The 19,113-nt window shown below is 38.3% G+C and overlaps 1 protein-coding gene and 1 pseudogene across 1 annotated transcript in view; both read right to left on the bottom strand.

Annotated features, from left to right (window-relative positions):
• Positions 1-19,113, bottom strand: part of LOC109692219 (uncharacterized) — an 89,616-nt gene that overhangs the window by 39,457 nt on the left and 31,046 nt on the right. Inside the window, 4 exon segments of the mRNA XM_074057402.1 lie at positions 7,593-7,619; positions 7,706-7,726; positions 8,151-8,171; positions 18,231-18,506. Of these exon segments, the coding sequence (XP_073913503.1) occupies positions 7,593-7,619; positions 7,706-7,726; positions 8,151-8,171; positions 18,231-18,506 (345 nt within the window).
• Positions 1,370-7,284, bottom strand: LOC141410470 (butyrophilin-like protein 8; annotated as a pseudogene).

Raw genomic sequence — 19,113 nt, 5'->3', positions numbered from 1 at the left:
AAACCTGGGTCTTCATGATTCCCAAGCTGACAGCTACTCCTAGGCATCCAGTGCCCAAATGGCCTCCTTCTGTAGACTTCTTCCTTCAGCTGTGCACACTGACATGTCCTTGGGGAAGATGTTTCAGAGGGAAAACCAATGTCCTTGGCCATTTCCAGGATGTGCCCCATCCATTTTTCCAACCTCCCTCACTTCAGAATGTGGCTGTCATCGGAAGAGGGCCTGGAATCACCTAATCCCCTCTTTCTGTACAGAGGAAATGATATTCTTGGGGGAGGGAAAGGAGTGGCTTTTCTAAGCCCATCTACTAGTAAGGGATGGGCACACTGACTCTCAGCCCAGGGTTTCAGCATGCCAGACTTCGTGGATAGGGAGGTGATCTTTTGGGAGTATCCCCTTCTTGGGCCCTGGTTTTCTCCTCTAAGAAGTCTCTCCTCCCTAGCAAAGGTCCAAGAGCTCAGTACTACCCAGACCCTGCTTAGAAGTGCAGGGTTATTTGGACATTCTTGGCCAACCCAGTATCAACAGAACCCCCCAGGGGCTCAAGGACCCCACCCTGGGAAATTCCCAGGAGAAGGGTAGAAGTTTGGTTCCCACAGTAGGGTACACTCAGTCATTCCATCCTTCAGTCAGTAACCCATGTGGGATTTCCCGGCTGTTAATGGTGTGCCAGGCTCAGTGAACAGTACAGGGTATAGGAGAGAATATGGGGTATATTCTCTCATTATAGCAGCTGTTCCCGGAGCACAGGTGTTTATCCCTTTCCCCCAGAACCTAGAATGGTCCCTCATACCTACTTGTGCTCCGTACACAATTGTCCAGTGTGCACATTTCCAAATGTTCTCTGCAACAGATTCCTCAGGGATCTTGTGAGAGGAAAGGTTGCAGAGGTGAGGCTGCCAGGGAGGAAAGCATAGACAGCACCACCTGGGCATAAGGTGGAAGGGATGCAGTGATTGGAGTTCCCAGTTATCCAGTTAAAGGAAGCTAGGTTCAGAGGCTCACAACTAGAAACCCAGTGGCTAGGAGGCTGAGGCAGGAGGATGGTAGGTTTGACACCAGCCTGACTTTATAGAAAGACCCTGTACCCTCCCCCACCCCACCTCCTTCTGCCTATTTGCTCATCAACACCTTCCCTGCAAATATGAAAGATTAATGTTTTCTTTCTCTCCCTCCTAGTCCATTTATCAGAGGCAATTTTTTACACAGTCAAAATGGCTCATTAGCATATTTTGCCAAATAAAATACAGTTCTTTCTCTGGGGAGCTACGTCCCACCATGTTATCAAGTGGTTGTTAAGACAGATTTATCTAAATAGATAAGGCAGAATATATAAAGAAATAAATTCAAAAACAAAATTCAAAAGAAATTAAAAGTACAATACTATTTACTTAGCACGAAAATCAAAATACTTAGGTATATGTAAGAAAATATATGCAAAACCTAAATGAGGAAGAGTATAAAATGCTGATGAAAGAAATCAGAGTTAAATAAATGGAAAGCTATTCCATGTTCAAGGATAGACAGTTCAATATCATTAAGATGCTAGTTTTCTCAAACCTGATGTACAGATTTCAGCAATCCTAATCCAAACCCCAACAAATTATCTGTGGCCATCAACAAACTGAGGAAGTGGAACTCCAATTCATTACTGGTGGGAATGAAAAACAATGCAGTCATATTGGAAGACAGTACAACAGTTTCTTACAAAGCTTGACATACACTTACCATACAATCCAGCAGGCTTGTTCCATGATATTTACCCAGATAAGCTGAAAACTTATAAAACTCTATGCATAAATATTTACAGAAGCTTTATTTATAACTTGAACTTGGAAGTAACTACGATTCCTTTATTAGATGAATGGATAAATAACATTGAAAAATTTTAACACTAGAATATTTTTCAGCAATACAAATGAACTGTCATGCCACAAAGACATGGAAGAAAATTCAATCCATATTACTAAGTGAAAGAAGTCAACCTGAAAAAGTTACACTAAATGATTCTAACTACATGACATTTTTAAAAAGGAAAAACTGTGGAGACACCAAAAAAACCAGTAGTAGCTATAGCTTCAGAAAGCAGGAGTCAACTGGAAGAACACAAATAATGTTTAGGACAGTGAAATTACACTGTACAAAGCAGTAATGTTAGCCACCAAGTGAGGAAAGCATTTTCAAAAAGTTCTTTCCTCTTTTTTTAGCTAAAACTTTATGACACAAAGTGAGCATGCCCAAAAGTATTCTTGTCTGCCATTTTAAACTTTGGAGCATGTGCTCCACAACCTTCAACTAAGGATGCCCAAACATGTGTCTGCATCTTTCTTGAACTATAACCTAAAATTGAGTATGCTTGGGAATATTCCCACCAAAAAATGTTTTCCTATGTGAATATTTACAGTCTCCCAGAATAAAATAAAATCCTCAAGCTTCCTTTGTTCCGAGAGGGCATTGCTTTGATAATAACACCCATGCTGTCTTTATCTGCTGCAGGTAGTAAATCTTCCTTTACTCTAATTTCTTGGATGTGCTTTTTTGGGCTTTGCACTCACCAAGAAGTAAACTCTTGCATTCCAGACAGTAATGATGGACATATGTCAATAAACATTTGTCATCCATAGAATATACATGAAAAAACTGAACTGTGAGGTAGACTATGGACTTTAGCTATTAATAATGTATTGATATGTTCATAAATTGCAAAAAATGTAGTAACACAAAAACTAAATCATTTTATAAATAACTTCATAATTTAATAACTGTATTTCCTGATCAATTTTTCTATAAATCCCAAACTTCTCTAAAAAATAAAATCTACTAATTTAAAAAACAAAAAGAAAGAATCTTCTTAGACCCAGCTAGATCTTGGATGTTCAATCAAGTTTTCTGTATGGATTACTGTTTTATTTCTTTCAATATAAAGAGAGAAAACCCACAGAGAAACTCACAAAATCTGTCTTTTTCTGTACTCTCTGCCTGTCTCTCTTTCTCTCTCTTGGTAACACACATCTCTATCCACATAGTCAAATAACTCAGCGTTGTGAATGTATGTATATGCACGTGTATAGGCAAGTTTCTCTCTAGGTCTTTTTTGTTCCTCACAGGAGCTAAACTTCTGGCATCTCCTTCCAAGCACCCGGTGAGCTATTTATTGTCTTCCTAGAGGACCCCATCCAGACTACCCACCACCCACCATGTCTCTTTTGACCATCTTCTGGCAGTTCTTAGCTTCTTATTTATCAGTCCCTGCAGGACATATAGTGAACCACCCATCACCTCTGCTGCTGACCAAGTATTCCTAGAGCCTGGGCTCTCTCTACCTCCCTCTATCCTCCACAACCTGCTCTGCTTCCTCTTCTTGTGGTTCCCCAGGAATGATGCCTGCCTTCCCTGACAGTGAGTAAGCTTGACTTTGACTCAGCACATACAACAATATTCCTCACTGCATTCCTAGGGTGGGAAAGCTCAGAAGGATGCCCAGGAGACAGGGTCCTCAGAGCCTCCAATAACCCAGGTCTGCAGTGGTTGGATCCTTACACCATCCTGGACCTAAGTAACAACCCTGAAGCCTGCAGTCCAATCTATGTCTGCTTTGTTTTGTTTGAATCATCTTTATTATGAGAAGCAAAATGATGGTTGGAATGGGGGAAATATAATAATTATTTCCAGTGAGACTGTCACGATATATTAACATTAACCTTTTTACTTATTCACACAGGACTGTGATTAGTGATTTCAAGCCTCGTGTATTTTGGATTTCATAGTGAGTGGCATCCTGCAGCTTAGATTAGTATGGATTATTATTCTGTATAATAGATATATAAATGTGCATAGCCACAAATGTAATCAAGAAAATGACCATCACCATAAAAGAAGACCCTAATGCTGCTCCCTTATCACCCATTTCCCATGCCCTATCTCCCATTTCTCAACCATGGAAGCCACTTATCTATTCTACATCTCTATAATTTTGTCATATTGAGAATATCATATGACATTCTTCTGTAAATAATTGTTCTGATATTTGAAGCTACAGGTACTTGTTTTCTTTTGTCTTGGACTATTTTTTGGCAGTATTGGGTTTGAACTCACGGCCTCACACTCACTAAGCAGGTGCTTTACCACTTGAACCACTCCACCAGTCCACTTGCTTTGTTTTTTGAGGTAAGATTTCACCATGTAGCTGGCCTGGCCTCAAATTCACAATCCTCCTTCCTCAGCCTCCCAAGTATAGGGATTCTCAAAGTTTTTCATATCATTATTATTTTATGTGGGCTGACACTAGCTGAATCTCTGAAACGCTAACATTTCCTTATTTAAATTGCCATATGTATTAAACTGCTTCCCACTTGAACCATTTTTGTATAATTAAACTTTTTAGTTTGAAGTAACTGTAGATTTACATTTGCCTTTACAATATCTTATTTTGAAATAAATAAAAACTCACAGGAAGTTGCAGAATAATACAGTTTTGTGTATATCCAGCTTTTTCCAAGGGTAACATCTTATAATATTCTTAGCTAGAGTTTAATTCATACTTTGTTTTTACATATATTCATATATGGGTATAATTTACACAGTTGTGTTCCACACAATTTTATTACATGTGTAGATTCACATAACCACCAACAAAATCAAAATACTGCTCCATTACCATAAAAGAACTCCCTTAGACTGTTCCTTACAGAAGCACACTACCTCCCCTTTAATAATCCCTGAAAACAACTTATCTATTCTCTATCTCTGTGATTTTGTCATTTTGCAAATGCTATATAGGTGAAATAATATAGTGATATAATTTCTGAGATGGCCTTTTTCTTCCTTGCTCACTATAATTCCCTTAAGATCCATCCAGACTGTTGTGTGTAGCAATAGTTTGTTACTGAGTAGTATCTCATCTTTTAGGTATGCTTTCACAGCATTAGACATAAGGAGATTGTGTAAACACCTGTGGATTTGCACTCCTAAGTCCCCTGTAATTCTCTGGGACTAAGTCTGAAGGGCTGAAACTGTGACAGTTGATGGGGCTGTCACCTTCTCCCACACGGAGCCCTTATGAGACACTGCTTTAAAAAGCTCATCCTCTCCTGTCTGACAGTGTCTACACTCAGGTACCATATGGTTTTCTTTTATAATTTATTAATGTGAAGAACACTAATTAATGTTTGATATTAAACTAACACTGCATTCCTGGGATAAACTACCTTTGGTAGAAATATAATCTCTTATGAATATATTGTCGAATGCAATATGCTATCATTTTTTTTGTCTTTTCTTTTTTGGTGCTGGGATCAAACCCAGGGCCTCACGCATGCTAGGCAAGCGCTGTACCACCAAGCAACATCCCAGCCCTATGCTATCATTTTATTTAGATGTTTGCATCTATGATAATGAGGGTGATGATTCTGCATTTTTCTTTACTGTCTTTGTAATGTCTATTTTGTTTTGGAATCAAGATAATGTTGGCTTTACAGAACTGAATTGGGAATAGGGCTACAGGTGTGACTCAAGTGGTAGGGTATTTGCTAGCAGTCACAAGGCACTGCCAAAACAGTACTATCAAAACAGAATCAGTTGGAAAGTGACACCTTCTGTGAAATTCTTTGGGTCTGGAACAGAACAGGTGCTCAATCACTGTTCCACAGGTGATTTGGAACTGGGAAAAATCCTAATGTAAAATAAATAAACAGATTATTTGGGGGGAAATCTGTAATATCAAGAACACATTATCAGTAAGCACTAGCTATCAACAAGATGCAATCATGTTTTAGATTCATTATCTTTAATCTTTACTATAAGTCCCAAAGTGGGAATCACTATCTCTGACTAGCAGTAACAGACTTGAGAGGCTGTGATTGGTTCAAAGTTTCTTAACTGGATGAAGTTTTCCCAAACTAAATCCACAACAACTTTTTTCCTCCCTACCTCATGACAGTTATGAACCCTGATTCCAAAAAAGTTGGGCTAATCTCTCTAATCATCTATAGGCCTTCACTGTGGCTGCTGAAGGACTACAGCAGCTGGGAGAACAATAATTAATATTCTCAGAATAAGAGTTATGATTAGCACTGGGCAGCACTCATGGAGAATGGTATTATCGCCTGTGGAGGAGTGTATGTACTCATCTATGTATAGATGTTTGTTTTATCTCAGGGACACTGGACAGATGAATATGGGATTTAGGCTTTCCTCCCTATACATTTGAAGCTGGAAGTAGGGCCTCAATGAGCCTTCAAACTTATGTTTCAGGGTATGAATTAAAGACATCATTTTTATTGAAGAAGGAGACGGACCCATCCTCATAATCCAGAAAGATCCCCACTCTCCTAAGGGGAGTTTTTGGAAAGAGGTTGACTGTATGAGGATTGATTGTGAAATATTGTTTGTTTCCCCATAGTCCAAGGACCCAGTACCCATTTTGGGGAGACAAGATTATATACTTCTCCTTCCTGTCCACATCACCCCGGCAAACTCCCAAAAGCTACCGTTTGTTATATCCTACATCTACTTCCCAGTAATGTTTCCCGGTCCAGAACTCCTGAGATGCCACCACACTCTTCCTTGTGAATCTCTTCTCTGAGAAGTCCACTAACTGGGGAGTATCCATACAGGATACAGATTTCAGATAAGAAATGTAGAGCTGAGGGTGAGCCAAGTCTGGGTCTAGAATCACCTCCACTGGGGCACAGTAAGAAAGAGAGGGAACATGAGTTACTACCTTTTGGCTGGGACAATAGGTCAACCTCTTCCAAGGTGAATTGCCTGAGGGTGGAACCAGAAAGTCCCAAAACCAGAATTTTTCACAGACACTAACCCTCAGACTCTTTCCTCATCTTCAGTGTAATGTCAGGGCCTCATCAATGACTAGAAATGCCAACTGTAAGGTCATATCCCTTATATATCACCCCAGCCCTACATTTTTCTCTACACATATTCTTCTATTTGATTTGTGAGACTCAGGTGACCCCAATATCCACCACCACCTTCTCTTCTACTAGTTCCTGCCCAAATGTACTTCCTTTACCTCATCCCATTGCCCTCTATTACCTGAAGCTTTGCCTATGACCTCAACTCTGGTCCACTCAGGCCCTGCCCTATCCCATTATAGACTTGGACTGAGAGAGTGTCCAGGACAAGCAACACTCTTGAGTGAATGAGGGCATTATAGACTCCTTATCTGTAGGTCATGTGGTTCCTATATCGGTCACTGGTCAACTCCCTTTTTTATGCCCACTGGAAGCCCTATCCCACTGTTATCTCCACAGGTGTTGGTACCTGCATATTTCCAGGCTTCCCTCCATTCTGAAAACAAGCAGACACAGTAGGCAGTTCAGTGCTTACATGATGAACAGGAGGCAGGGAAAGGAGAAAAGACCAAAGGTGATTGCCCTTTTTGGAGTGTCATGGACACACAAGAGTTGTGATGAAAGTCATGAGCATCTCTACAAAATGCACCCATATCTTCAACAATTTCAGGATCCCCATCACCAACATACAGAGGTCCATGGGCCTCAGGTTATATGATTCCATAAACCATGGTCTTGGAAGCAAAAGATAAATGGGGGTTGGAGCTGAACACATTTTCTCACCTGCTTGTCTATGTTCCTCTTCCTGATCTGAAACCAAAACATAGAAAAGGCTCAAATCACAGAACTGGGGCCCAGGATAGTATGTGGGAGGAAAATTCTGAATGTGTTCTTACCTAGGTTTTTCTGGAGATTTGCTGAAACAAAAACAGAACATTCAGTAGTAATACAGGTCTGGATAAATGCTCAAAGCATTAGGCCGGGGGTGGATGGGAGATGGGGAACTGGGGAAATGTCTTACAGGTAATTACCATCCTGAATCTACATCCCTCAAAGAGTTAGCGCATCAACAGTTCTCACCCCATAAAATACATCAACAAGCAAACATTATAGACAATCATAAGGAGTTTTGAGACCCTGTTATCCATCCTAACGCCCTTCCAATATATCTGAGGATCACTTCATTAGTTAAGGTTGGAGCAAGTCAGCTTTTCTCATTGTCTGCCTAAAATTTCACTCTAATCTGGAGCCACAACAGCATACAGATGACTTAAACAGTGGAAAAAGGAGGGATCCAGGACAAGTGTGTGTGAAAGGCTCAGAAAATGATGAAGCACTCACCTAATTCTGCCTTCATTTTCCCTGAAAAAGAAACAGTGTTTATGTCACATAGGAATGTGAAGGGTGGAACACAACCGTGGCTCCTTCCTCAGGTGGGATGATTGTGATCTGAAGAATATGGCTTTCTGTACTCCACCACAACCCCCAGCCCCTGCACCAGTGTCTCTACCTGGGATAGACAAGAGGCACGGAATATTCACTGTGAAGAGAGGAACTGCTATCTAGGATCTTGTGGAGGTGAAAATGAAGGTTAGGAAGGGAAAAGGTGGCTATGTAGAAGAGATAGGATTATGGCATGTATTCTCATTGGCTGTCACCCTCAAGAAGAAAATTGTTTCGGGTAGGTAAAAACTCTTATTAAGGCTGCATATTTTTTTGAGACCGGGTCTCCCTGCATATCCAAAACTAGTCTGGATCTCAGGATCCTCCTGTTTCAGCCTCCTGAGTGCTAAGAGGCATACACCATAATCCCTGGTACTAAATATTATTTCATCTGCTTTTCTTCTCTTTTATTTCATTTTTCACAAGTTTTCAACTACAATAACTACAATAAAACATGCCCTACACTCTTGGTTCTGTTCTTAGAAATTTGTATCATCTCAATAGTATTTATAAATAGTTCTTTCCCTAAATACTTAGCCCTACATAAACAAGAAAGGGCTCAGTAGAGTATGGCATTTCTGGAGGGAGTCATAAAAACTGGGGTCCCTGTGGCCCAAGTGATGAGTCCCAGGATTTCAGTTCTGGGAGAAAAGATTCAGGTCAGTGCGAAGCTCACCTGTGACCCCAATTCTACGGCAAGCATGGACTAATCATAGCCCACACTTCCCTCCACTTTCCTCCCTCACTCACCCTGGAATATGTTGAAGAATATCATCAGGCAAATGATAACAACACATAAGACAATGAAGAAAATCATGAGGAAAATAAAAACCAGGCTCCAGGGTGAGTACTGGAAACATGTCTCTGAAGAACAATACCGTAGATCCTTTAGTTATTGCTGAAACATATGTAATTTGATTTTCATTTAAGGAATCTCCTCTTGCTCCAGGAAGAAAAGGATATTTATCTATATTTTTTTCTTCACATTTGAAACTATGCATTTCTGTATCCGTCTTGGTCCACTTGGATTTGATTTTCTCTATGTAAAGTGAGGTACAGTTGTAACAAGAACTTAGAGGCTGTTTTTGTTAAAAGCACTAACTCCTCACTTAGGCCTGTGGATGCCAGATGGGTAATTAAAAACGGGATCTTAAAAGCTTGGCATCTCTGCCTTCATATAACATCTGTTGCAAAGGCTACCTTAACCTTTGGGTCAGATTCCTATTCACCTGTACTCATAGATACGTTAACTATTTAAGGAGTGTCTTCTAGAAAAGGATTCAAAAATCCTATTCTTTCAATATGGAAGACACCAAGCTAAGAAAAAATATTTATAAGATATTTTTAAGACATTATAATCAACAAATTGTCAATTGCCAGTGTTTATAACATGTTGTTCCAGACCACCAGTGTAGTAATACTTAGAAGTCTCCAATCATTGTCCTAAGCCCAAAGGAGAGCTCATCATTGACCTAATTGCATCTTCCCTTTCTTTTGCAATGTTCTTCAATAAAGGTTTGCAAATTTTTATTGGACTTATTCCTAATTAACATATTTCTGTTGGTATTGCACATGTTTGTTTTCCTGTCTTTAGTGATATTTACAAATGCAACTTATTTTGCTTATTAATTTTACATCATACAACATGATAAACGGTTATTAATCAGTTGAGTTTATCTGTATATTCTTTAAAATTATCTGTATATATCATCATATAACCTTGAACAATGGCCATTCTATTTCTTCCTTTCTAAAAGTTATAACTCTTGTTTTTGTTTTCTTCTCTTATTACAATGCATAGTAAACTAGTATATTGGAGAGAAATTTTTTTTTCTTTTTTTTTCTTCATATGTGCATACAATGTTTGGGTCATTTCTCCCTCCTTCCCCCACCCTCTTCCTTACCCTCCCCTCCCATCCACCCCCTTGATAACCAGCAGAAACTATTTTGCCCTTATCTCTAATTTTGTTGAAGAGAGAGTATAAGCAATAATAGGAAGGACCAAGGGTTTTTGCTAGTTCAGATAAGGTTAGCTATGCAGGGAGTTGACTCGCATTGATTTCCTGTGCATGTGTCTTAACTTCTAGGTTAATTCTTCTTGATCTAATCTTTTCTTTAGTTCTTGGTCCCCTTCTCCTATTTCCCTCAGTTGCTTTAAGGAATCTTCTTTAGTTTCTCTGTGTTGAGGGAAACAAATGCTATCTAGTTTTTTAGGTGTCTTACCTATCCTCATACCTTTCTTGTGTGCTCTCCCTTTATCATGTGATCAAAGTCCAATCTCCTTGTTGTGTTTGCACTTGATCTAATGTCCACATATGAGGGAGAACATACGATTTTTGGTCTTTTGGGCCAGATTAACCTCACTCAGAATGATGTTCTCCAATTCCATCCAATTACCTGAGAATGATAACATTTCATTCTTCTTCATGGCTGCATAAAATTCCATTGTGTATAGATACCACATTTTCTTGATCCATTCGTCAGTAGTGGGGCATCTTGGCTGTTTCCATAACTTGGCTATTGGGAATAGTGCCGCAATAAACGTGGGTGTGCAGGTGCCTCTGGAGTAACCTGTGTCACATATTTTGGGTATATCCCCAAGAGTGGTATTGCTGGATCAAATGGTAGATCGATGTCCAGCTTTTTAAGTAGCCTCCAAATTTTTTTCCAGAGTGGTTGTACTAGTTTACATCCCCACCAACAGTGTAAGAGGGTTCCTTTTTCCCCGCATCCTCGCCAACACCTGTTGTTGGTGGTGTTGCTAGTGATGGCTATTCTAACAGGGGTGAGGTGGAAACTTAGTGTGGTTTTAATTTGCATTTCCTTTATTGCTAGAGATGGTAAGCATTTTTTCATGTGTTTTTTGGCCATTTGAATTTCTTCTTTTGAGAAAGTTCTGTTTAGTTCACGTGCCCATTTCTTTATTGGTTCATTAGTTTTGGGAGAATTTAGTTTTTTAAGTTCCCTATACATTCTGGTTATCAGTCCTTTGTCTGATGTGTAGCTGGCAAATATTTTCTCCCACTCTGTGGGTCTTCAGTTTAGAGACCATTACCTTTGTTGAGCAGAAGCTTTCTAGTTTTATGAAGTCCCATTTATCTATGCTATCTCTTAGTTGCTGTGCTGCTGGGGTTCCATTGAGAAAGTTCTTACCTATACTTACTAATTCCAGAGTATTTCCTACTTTTTCCTGTACCAACTTTAGAGTTTGTGGTCTGATATTAAGATCCTTAATCCATTTTGAGTTAATATTGGTATAGGGTGATGTACATGGATCTAGTTTCAGTTTTTTGCAGACTGCTAACCAGTTTTCCCAGTTTTTGTTGAAGAGGCTGTTTTTTCTCCATCGTATATTTTTAGTGCCTTTGTCAAAGACAAGTTGGATATAGTTGTGTGGCTTCATATCTGGGTCCTCCATTCTGTTCCACTGGTCTTCATGCCTGTTTTGTGCCAGTACCATGCTGTTTTTATTGCTACTGCTTTATAATATAGTTTGAAGTCGGGTATTGTGATACCTCCAGTGTTGATCTTTTGACTGAGTATTGCCTTGGCTATTCGTGGCCTCTTGCGTTTCCATATAAATTTAATGGTAGATTTTTCAATCTCTTTAATGAATGTCATTGGATTTCGATGGAAATTGCATTAAACATGTAGATTACTTTGGGGAGTATAGACATTTTTACTATGTTGATTTACCAATCCATGAGCATGGATGATCTCTCCACTTTCTATAGTCTTCCTCAATCTCTTTCTTCAGAAGTGTATAGTTTTCCTTGTAGAGGTCATTCACATCTTTTGTTAGGTTTACCCTAGGTATTTGATTTTTTTGAGGTTATTGTAAATAGAATTGTTTTCATATATTCTTTCTCAGTTTGTTCATTATTAGTGTATAGATATGCTAATGATTTTTCTATGTTGATTTTATATCCTGCTACCTTGCTATAGCTATTGATGATATCTAGGAGCTTTTGAGTAGAGTTTTTTGGGTCTTTAAGGTATAGGATCATACCATCTGCAAATAGGGATATTTTGACAGTTTCTTTACCTATTTGTATTCCTTTTATTCTTTTTCTTGCCTAATTGCTCTGGCTAGGAATTCCAGTACTATGTTGAATAGGAGTGGAGATAGTGGCCATCCTTGTCTAGTTCCTAATTTTAGACAGAATGATTTCAGTTTTTCTCCGTTATGTATAATGCTGGGTGTAGGTTTGTTATATATAGCTTTTATGATGTTGAGGTAGTTTCCTTCTATTCCTAGTTTTCTTAGAGCTTTTATCATGAAATGGTGTTGGATCTTATCAAAGGCCTTTTCTGCATCTATTGAGATGATCAAGTGGTTTTTCTCTTTGCTTCTGTTAATGTGGTTTACTACGTTTATTGATCTTCATATGTTGAACCACACCTGCATTCCTGGGATGAAGCCTACTTGGTCATGGTGAATGATCTTTTTGATGTATTGTTGAATTTGGTTTGCCATTATTTTGTTGAGGATTTTTGCATCAATGTTCATTAAGGAGATGGGCCTATAGTTCTCGTTTTTGGTGGTGTCTTTGGCTGGTTTTGGGATAAGTGTAATACTGGCTTCATAAAATGTGTTTGGCAGTTTTCCTTCCCTTTCTAATTCATGGAACAGTTTAAAGAGGGTTGGTATCAGTTCTTCTTTAAAAGTCTGATAGAATTCAGCAGAGAATCCATCAGGTCCTGGACTTTTCTTTTTGGGGAGACCCTTGTTTGATGCTTCAATTTCATTTTGTGTTATAGATCTATTCACTTTATTAATAAACTCTTGGTTCAGTTTTGGATGAGCATATGTATCTAGAAATCTGTCCATTTCTTTAAGATTATCAAATTTTTTTGAATATAGGTTCTTGAAGTAGTCTTTGATGATTTCCTGGAATTCCATGGTGTTTGTTGTTATCTCCCCTTTTGCATTCCTGATTCTACTAATTTGGGTTTTTTCTCTCCTCATTTTAGTCAGGTTTGCCAGGTGTCTGTCAATCTTGTTTATTTTTTCAAAGAACCAACTTTTTGTTTCATTAATTCTTTATATGGCTTTTTTGGTTTCTATTTCATTGATTTCGGCTCTTATTTTTATTATTTCTCTCCTATTTGTTTTGGGATTTGCTTGTTCTTGTTTTTCTAGGAGTTTGATTAGATCATTGATTTTGGTATCTTTCAGTCCTTTAATATATGCACTCATGGCTATAAACTTTCCTCTGAGGACTGCCTTTGCTCTGTCCTGTAGGTTCCAGTAGGATGTGTTTTCATTTTCATTGACTTCCAGGAACTTTTTAATTTCCTGTTTTATTGCATTAATGACCCATTGTTCATTAAGCAATGAGTTATTCAGTTTCCAGCTGTTTGCATGTTTTTTGTCTTTACTTTTGTTGTTGAGTTCTTGTTTTATTGCATTGTGATCAGATAGAATGCATGGTATAATTTCTATTTTCTTATATTTGCTGAGACTTGCTTTGTGCCCCAGGATATGATCTATTTTGGAGAAGGTTCCATGGGCTGCTGAGAAGAATGTATATTGTGTAGAAGTTGGATGAGATGTTCTGTAGAAATCAAGTAGGTCCATTTGATCTATTGTATATTTTAGATCTAGGATTTATTTATTGATTTTTTTGTTTGGATGACTTACCTATTGATGATAATAGGGTTTTAAAGTCTCCCACAACCACTGTGATGGCGTGTTGACATTGGGTGCGTATAGGTTGATAATTGTTATTTCCTTTTGGTCTATTTCCCCTTTTGTTAGTATGGAATGTCCTTCTTTCTCTTGTTTGATCAATGTAGGTTTGAAGTCTACTTTGTCAGAGATAAATATTGCTACTCCTGCCTGTTTTCAGGGGCCATTGGCTTGGTAAATCTTATTCCAGTCTTTCATCCTAAGCCTATGCTTATTTCTGTCAGTGAGATGGGTCTCCTGTAAGCAACAAATTGTTGGATCTTCCTTTTCAATCCATTTTGTCAAACGGTGACTTTTGATGGGGGAATTAAGTCCATTAATGTCAAGTGTTAGTACTGATAGGTATGTGGTGATTCCTGTCATTTAATTGTCTTAGTTGTTTGAAGGTTTGATTGTGTGTACCTAAGCTGAGGTTACTCTCTACTTTCTTGCTTTTTCTTTTCCTATAGTTTGATGCTGCCTGCCCTTTTATGGTTATGTTGTGTTTCACTTTCTGTGTGCAGAATCCCTTGAAGAATCTTTTTTAGAGGTGGCTTTGTGGTCACATATTGTTTTAGTTTCTGCTTATCATGGAAAACTTTTATTGCTCCATCTATTTTGAATGATAGTTTTGGTGGGTAGAGTATCCTGGGGTTGAAGTGATTTTCATTCAGTGCCCCAAAGATCTCACCCCAAGCTCTTCTTGCTTTTAATGTTTCTGTTGAGAAGTCTGCTATGATTTTGATGTGTTTACCTTTGTGTGTTATTTGTTTTTTCTCTCTTACAGCCTTCAATATTCTTTCCCTAGTTTCTGAACTTGTTGTTTTAATGATGATATGTTGTGGGGTAATTCTATTTTGATCTGGTCTGTTTGGTGTCCTGGAGGCCTCTTGCATCTATATGGGAATATCTTTCTCTAGATTTGGGAAATTTTCCATTATTATTTTGTTGAATATATTATGCATTTCCTTTGCTTGCACCTCTTCTCCTTCTTCAATGCCCATGATTCTCAAGTTTGGTCTTTTGATGGAGTTGGTGAGTTCTTGCATTTTCTTTTCACAGGTCTTGAATTGTTTAATTAATAGTTCTTCAGTTTTTCCTTTAATTACCATTTCATCTTCAAGTTCTGAGATTCTGTCTTCTGTTTGATCTATTCTGCTGGATTGGCCTTCCGTTTTGTTTTGCAGCTCTGTTTCATTCTTTGTTCTGAGGTTTTCCATTTCCTGGGTGGTTTCCTCTTTAATGTTGTCTATTTTTGTCCTGAGTTCATTTATCTGTTTATTAATCATGTTCTCTGCTTCACTTTGGTGTTTATACAATACTTCTATGGTTTCCTTTATTTTTTCTTTTGCTTTTTCAAATTTACTATTTGTGTTGTCTTGGAATTTCTTGAGTGTCTCCTGTACATTTTAGTTGACCACATCCAGTATCATCTGTATAAAATTCTCGTTGATTACCTATAGTATTTCTTCTTTTAGATTGTTCTTATGGGCTTCATTGGGTTCTTTGGCATAGTTTATCTTCATTTTGTTGGAGTCTGGATCTGAGTATCTGTTTCTTCATTTCCCTCTGGTTTCTGTACTAATTTTTTGCTGTGGGGAAACTGGTTTCCCTGTTTTTTCTGTCTTTCCATCATTGCCCTGGGTGTTGTTATTGTCCCTGTACTGTGTGCAATTAAGTATTTTCTAGCTTGTAATAATAACAATGGTGATATTTAGAATGGCAGAGTGAGAGGAGATGGAAAGCAAACAAGTTAAAAAAAGGGAAAAACAAATAAACAAGTAGAAAAAACAAAACAAACAAATATAAGTTTCAAGGATATAAACAGAGAGAGATAGTGTACTAATCAACAGTAAGCTGAACAGGCATTAGAGAGACAGAGAGAGAATTGAAAAATAAAAATAAATAAATAAATAAATAAATAAATGAAAAAAAAATCTCCAAGTTCAAATGCAATAAAGTTTCAGTCTTAATAATTTTGGTGTTAGTTTTCAGCCTCCAGTCCTAGAGATGGTGTCTCAGAAGTAGTTCTGTCGTCTCATCAAAGGAGTGAAAAACTAAAAAAAATAAATAAAACAGAACAAAAAGAACCCCACATAGTGTCCCAAGTTCAAATGCAATACAGTTTCAGTAAGTTTTTCAGCATGCAGGTGTAGTTCAGTTGTTGTCTCATCAAAGGTAGGGAGAGAGAAAAAAAATAAGAGTCTGGAGACAGTTCTGTGGATGGCTGGCTATCTGCAGCTGTGGCTCACCTGCCCACTGCTGTCAGCCTGCTGTTGCTGGATGCTTTATTTATGCAGATCTCAGGAGTGAGCTTAGCACTCATCTGGCCTCTCAGGCTTTGTCTACTTAGAGTTCTCCTGGGCACGATGTCACTGCTACAAGCTTTCCCCTTTCCAAGCACACTGGGGGAGGTGATACTGCATCAGCTTTCTCAGGCCGGTGTGTTTATTTACAGTTCACATGGGAAGTGAGTCTTCTCCCCCTCCTGTGGAGTTTTCTTCCCACCACCACTTTTATGAGCTTTCCTGCTCCTGATTGCTGGGCGTGTGCCACAACTCCCACCTTCTCCTGCCAGCTTGTTGTGAGGGATTTCCCTTCCCCCACTCTTTGGTGCTCAGGGCGCCCTGCCCTCTTTGCTCCATGTCTTTTTTTGTTATTGCTTATTATTCAGTTTTTTTTTTCTTTTTTTCCCTGGGTGGGGGTTGGTCTGTCCAGGGAGCTATGCTGATCTGGACCAGGATTGTCTGTGGGAGTACTGTGTGCTGCTTATCTCACCTTGTGGTCCGCATCTTCCCAAGCCATCTGGTTGCTGCCATCTGTGGTGGTGTGGGAGCCCTCCTGGTTTCTCCATTTAACATGAAGTGGAGATGCTATGCACAGGCTGGAGGTGTGGAGGAGTCAAAGTTTTGCCTCTTCTCAGTGGTTTTTCCTGTAAGGTGTATCTCCAGTGTCTCTCCAAGATTTTACTTTAGGAGGCACGCTTTCTGCTTCCTCCCTCTAGCCACCATCTTGGAATCTCCGAGAGAAATGTTTAGTACAGTCAGTTTATTATATTTATTTTAATGACATGTCTTATTTGTGATACCTACTGTGGGCATTTTTAGGTACCATTTTATTAAAGATATCCTCTCTTCTTAAATACTTAAGTAGCTTTCTTTCTCCTTCCTTCCTTTTCCTTCCTTCTTCTTCCTTCCTTCACCTCCCTTCCTTACCCCCCTCCCCTCCTCCTTTCTTCCTTCCTTTCTTTCCTCAGTGCTAGGGGTTGAGCCCAGGGCCTCCATGCCTGCTGGGCAAGTGTTCTATCACTGAGTTACATCCCCAGCCCCTTGTTATTTTATTTTTGAATTTTTAATCACAAGTTTTAAATCATAAATCGGCATTAAAATTTCTATCTTGACTTTACCTGTTTAGAAAATTTTATTTTTTTTCTTTAAGTCATTGAGGTGATAATTATATTATTATATACACCTAACCTTTAATTACAGAATAAATGCAATTTCAGTTATTGTATATTATTGTTTTTATATACTTTTGATTTAAATTTCCAAAATTTCCAAACGGACTTTAACATGTTTGTCTCTGAGTAAACTTGGTCAATACTTTGTCAAATCCTCCTTGTTTATCTTGATATTAAGATTATATTAATCTAATAAAGTGACTTTCATATTTCCTATTCTATTTTCTAGAAGATTTAGTGTAAGACTGAAGTTTTCTTTTTTCTTGAATGTTCAGTAGATTTTGTGGGTAATACAATATGGCTTTTGTGTTTTTTTCGTGAAAAAGATTTTTAAATATTGAATCAATTTCTATTATGAACTTTGGTGGTATATTCTTTCTTGAGTTAGATTTGTATTTAATATTTTTCTATGCAATATTTATTTTGTCACTCTCAAATAGGATTGCACAGCTATTCCAAAGGGTTTACTTTTTAAATCTCTGTTGAACCTTTATCTCTGCTTCTTGTTAGTTTCTGCACTCACAAGTTGTGACATCTCTATCTTTATTGACACTGCCAGGGGCTTACCTGCATTAATACTACTTGGAGACATCAAACTTTAGCTTCAGTACTCTGTACTATTTGTCCATTATTTTTGCAACTCCTTTTTATGAAATAACTCTATTGCCAGTAGTGCCTTTTATTTCTTAAAACCTTTTTTCTAGACACTAGCATACATACATATATATATATATATATATATATATATATATATATGATTGTCCTTTAGCTAACTTTTTGTATTTCTGTATTTTCAATAAATAGTTCATTTTTTTCCCTTGCTTCTCTTCCTCCCATTACAACTCACCTCTGATCCATACTCTGGATTCTGCCACTTGATTTTGGTCACGGTGCTGAACAGAACATGATACTTTCCCAAAGCTCTCTTGAATAGTAAGGGTGGTCTCCACATCAAACAGGCCATATGTATCTTTCTTCACCTTGGAGTCTGAGGACAAATCAGGACCTTGTGGACCTTTCCACTTCACTGTGGGCTGTGGGAACCATCCTGAAGTGCGACAGAGTAGCTGGATGCCTCCATCAGTGTATTTCATGAGGGAAATGAGAGGAGGAGAGCCTAGTTCTGGGGAGAAAAGACAATCAAATGAATGACACAGCCTATTGTAATGACGCTCTCACTCACTAAATTGGAAGACAACCATAAAATACATTCTAATGAGAATGGAAAGTGTAAGCATGCAGAGAATGACTTTTTGGTCAAAGATTCCTGGATGTGACATTTGTACCTTGCTATGTCAAATAAGTAGGAGGGGTTTTTTAAAAAGATAAATGAACAAGAGGTAAAAGAATGCCAGGCAGAGGGGCACATACATACTGTCATGAGGGAAGATCACCTCAATATGATCATTTGTTATTGCCCATATCCTCACACCAAAAAGAATTTATCCTCCATGTGCTGCTTCTGCCATTGCCCAGAGTTTAGATGAGTGCAAGACTCTGATAAATATTATTGAGTGAATAAATGAATGAAGGAATGATGGTGCAAGCACTAACAAAGGAAGTCTGGTAAGATGCTGTAGATTCATCTCTCCCTCCTCCTTCCTCTAAATAAGATAATAAACCTCATAAATAACACAAGTGGCAATAATAGATGCACTCTGAAAATGAAAAGGGGAAGTCAGAATGACTAGGAACTCAACTGGAGAAACAATAAAGCCGCAACACAATGG

Source organism: Castor canadensis, chromosome 16 (genome assembly GCF_047511655.1).
Source record: "Castor canadensis chromosome 16, mCasCan1.hap1v2, whole genome shotgun sequence".
Lineage (NCBI taxonomy): Eukaryota > Metazoa > Chordata > Mammalia > Rodentia > Castoridae > Castor > Castor canadensis.
This window is presented reverse-complemented; position numbering and strand designations above follow the sequence as displayed.